This window comes from Crotalus tigris, unplaced genomic scaffold (assembly GCF_016545835.1).
Source record: "Crotalus tigris isolate CLP2741 ecotype Arizona unplaced genomic scaffold, ASM1654583v1 scf7180000017548.2638350, whole genome shotgun sequence".
NCBI lineage: Eukaryota > Metazoa > Chordata > Lepidosauria > Squamata > Viperidae > Crotalus > Crotalus tigris.
The window spans coordinates 771,673-774,643 of NW_024096466.1; the positions used below are offsets into that span (position 1 = coordinate 771,673).

General features: G+C 45.4%; 1 protein-coding gene across 1 annotated transcript; it reads right to left on the reverse strand.

Annotated features, from left to right (window-relative positions):
- Positions 1 to 216: 216 nt before the first annotated feature.
- HSPA2 (heat shock protein family A (Hsp70) member 2) lies at positions 217 to 2,595 on the reverse strand. Its single transcript, XM_039336844.1, has one exon. It carries the CDS (start codon positions 2,468 to 2,470, stop codon positions 563 to 565), a length of 1,908 nt encoding a protein of 635 aa, XP_039192778.1. The 5' UTR covers positions 2,471 to 2,595; the 3' UTR covers positions 217 to 562.
- Between the last annotated feature and the right edge of the window lie 376 nt (positions 2,596 to 2,971).

Here is a 2,971-nt window from a genome sequence, read left to right on the forward strand (position 1 = left end):
TAGTAAACTTCTCTGTCACTATTATCAGACAGTGCATTTTGAAAATTCAAAACACCATGAAAATATTCTGCCTGCAATATCTTGTAACATCAGTACTTGATAAAATATTTAACCTCTTGCCCATTATAGCTTCTACTGTCAAGTAAAAGCAACATTTAGGACTCCCTGCATCCCATTAAAACTTATATTTAGAAAGAAAGGGGAAAAAAGGAAATGTATGCTTCAAATAACTTTTATTACCAAAATTTCAAAATAATCAGATCAAAATGTTGCCAAAAAATAACATAAGGCTTTTTTTAGTGTTTAACGTTCTCCATATTCTTCTATTTCCCTCAATTGTAATGCTCAAATAGATATTTACAACAGTGAACATAAAAACCAAACATCCACCAACTAGCATAGATATCTTAATACTAAGACAAACATTTTCTGCAACAAAATGAGCTGGCAATGCTTTCCAATAAAGGAGAGAGCAAGATAATACCTCCTCCCTTATACACCCACAGGCTCCATGGGGAAAGAGTAGAGCAGATGGCAATTGCTCAGTCTACTCCATGGTAGCTTAATCTACTTCTTCAATAGTGGGACCACCACCTGGAGCACCAGCACCCGCAGCTCCAGCACCCTGGTACAATTTGGCAATGATGGGGTTACAAAGCTTCTCTAGTTCCTTTTGCTTGTGCTCAAACTCTTCCTTCTCAGCCATCTGGTTTCGATCTAGCCAGCTGATCACCTCTTGGCACTTTTCAAGCACCCTCTGCTTGTCTTGCTCACTAATCTTGCCTTTCAGCTTGTCATCCTCCACAGTCTGCTTGATGTTGTATGCATAGGATTCCAGGGCATTTTTGGAAACTACTCGTTCGCGGTTAGCCTCATCCTCTGCCTTGTAACGCTCTGCTTCTTGCACCATGCGGTCAATGTCATCTTTGCTGAGGCGCCCTTTGTCATTAGTTATTGTAATCTTATTCTCTTTTCCTGTGCTCTTGTCCACTGCAGTAACATTGAGGATACCATTTGCATCAATGTCAAATGTCACCTCAATTTGGGGCACACCACGAGGTGCAGGTGGAATACCCGTCAGGTCAAACTTGCCCAGCAGATTATTGTCCTTAGTCATGGCTCTCTCACCCTCATACACTTGTACCAGCACACTACTCTGGTTGTCTGAATAGGTGGTGAAGGTCTGGGTTTGCTTGGTGGGAATAGTTGTGTTACGTTTGATTAAGGCAGTCATCACACCACCAGCAGTCTCAATACCCAGAGAAAGTGGTGCTACATCAAGCAGCAGAAGGTCTTGCACATTTTCGGATTTGTCACCCATTAGAATAGCAGCCTGCACAGCAGCACCATATGCCACAGCTTCATCAGGATTTATGCTTTTGTTTAGCTCTTTTCCATTAAAGAAGTCTTGGAGCAACTTTTGGATCTTGGGGATACGAGTTGAGCCACCAACCAGAACAATTTCATTAATTTGTCCTTTGTCTAGCTTAGCATCACGAAGAGCCTTCTCCACAGGTTCAAGAGTACCACGGAAGAGATCAGCATTGAGCTCTTCAAAGCGAGCACGAGTAATTGATGTGTAGAAATCAATGCCATCAAATAATGAGTCAATCTCAATAGAAGCCTGGGTGGAGGAACTCAGGGTACGTTTGGCTCTTTCACAGGCTGTGCGGAGCCGTCGAACTGCTCGCTTGTTGCCAGCAATGTCACGCTTATGCTTGCGCTTGAATTCCTCCACAAAATGGCTCACCATGCGATTGTCAAAGTCCTCCCCACCCAAATGGGTATCTCCAGCAGTAGATTTCACTTCAAAGATGCCATCTTCAATAGTCAAAATGGAAACATCAAATGTGCCACCACCCAAGTCAAAGATCAGCACATTCTTCTCACCTGCTCTGCTCCCTTTTTTATCCAAACCATAGGCAATTGCAGCAGCCGTGGGCTCATTAATGATGCGCAATACATTGAGACCAGTAATGGTACCTGCATCTTTGGTGGCTTGGCGTTGGGAGTCATTGAAGTATGCAGGCACAGTAATTACAGCACTCTGGACTTTGCAACCCAGGTAAGCCTCGGCTATTTCCTTCATTTTGGTCAATACCATAGAGGAAATTTCTTCAGGAAAGAAGGTCTTGATCTCACACTTATACTCGACTTGTACCTTGGGTTTCCCAGCTTCACTCACCACACGGAAAGGCCAGTGCTTCATATCGGACTGCACCGTAGAGTCATCAAATTTGCGGCCAATGAGACGCTTGGCATCAAAGATGGTGTTGTTGGGATTCATAGCCACTTGATTCTTGGCTGCATCTCCGATGAGGCGTTCAGTGTCCGTAAAGGCAACATAGCTCGGTGTAGTGCGGTTGCCTTGGTCGTTGGCGATAATCTCCACTTTCCCGTGCTGGAAAACTCCGACGCAGGAGTATGTGGTGCCCAAGTCAATGCCTATGGCAGGCGCTTTGCCCGACATGGTTGCAGGAACGCGATCAAGATATCCCTGCAAAACTTCGAGGATTAAAATGAAAGTTTTCCGGAGCCGACCGTTAGACAGCAACAACGAACAATCTCAGCGATCTGCCGTTGTGTTCGCCTCAGCTTCCTTTTATACGCACAGTGCACCGGTTTCTGGAATCTGCCAGAAGCCAATCGACCAATCACGTCATTCTTTACCGATTTCTAACCAATCCCTTTGGTATGTCCTCGCCCCTTCTTCCGTCACAGTTAGAAATTTCCAGATGAGGCGCGCACCGACTAGAAGGATTGATGTCACTAGCGACCAATAAAGATTCGGGACGCTCCCTTTGGGCGGTCTCGAACCGCCTTTTGGGCGGCCGTTACGCCCCTCCCTTCAGTGACTCGAGTGGTTAAACTCGTTTCGTATGTTTAGGTTACTTTCGGGGTTCGAGTCCTTTTCTCTTCTAGCGGCGCCTGGAAGATTCGGGGAGCATACGGGGAGGGAGGGGGCAATGTC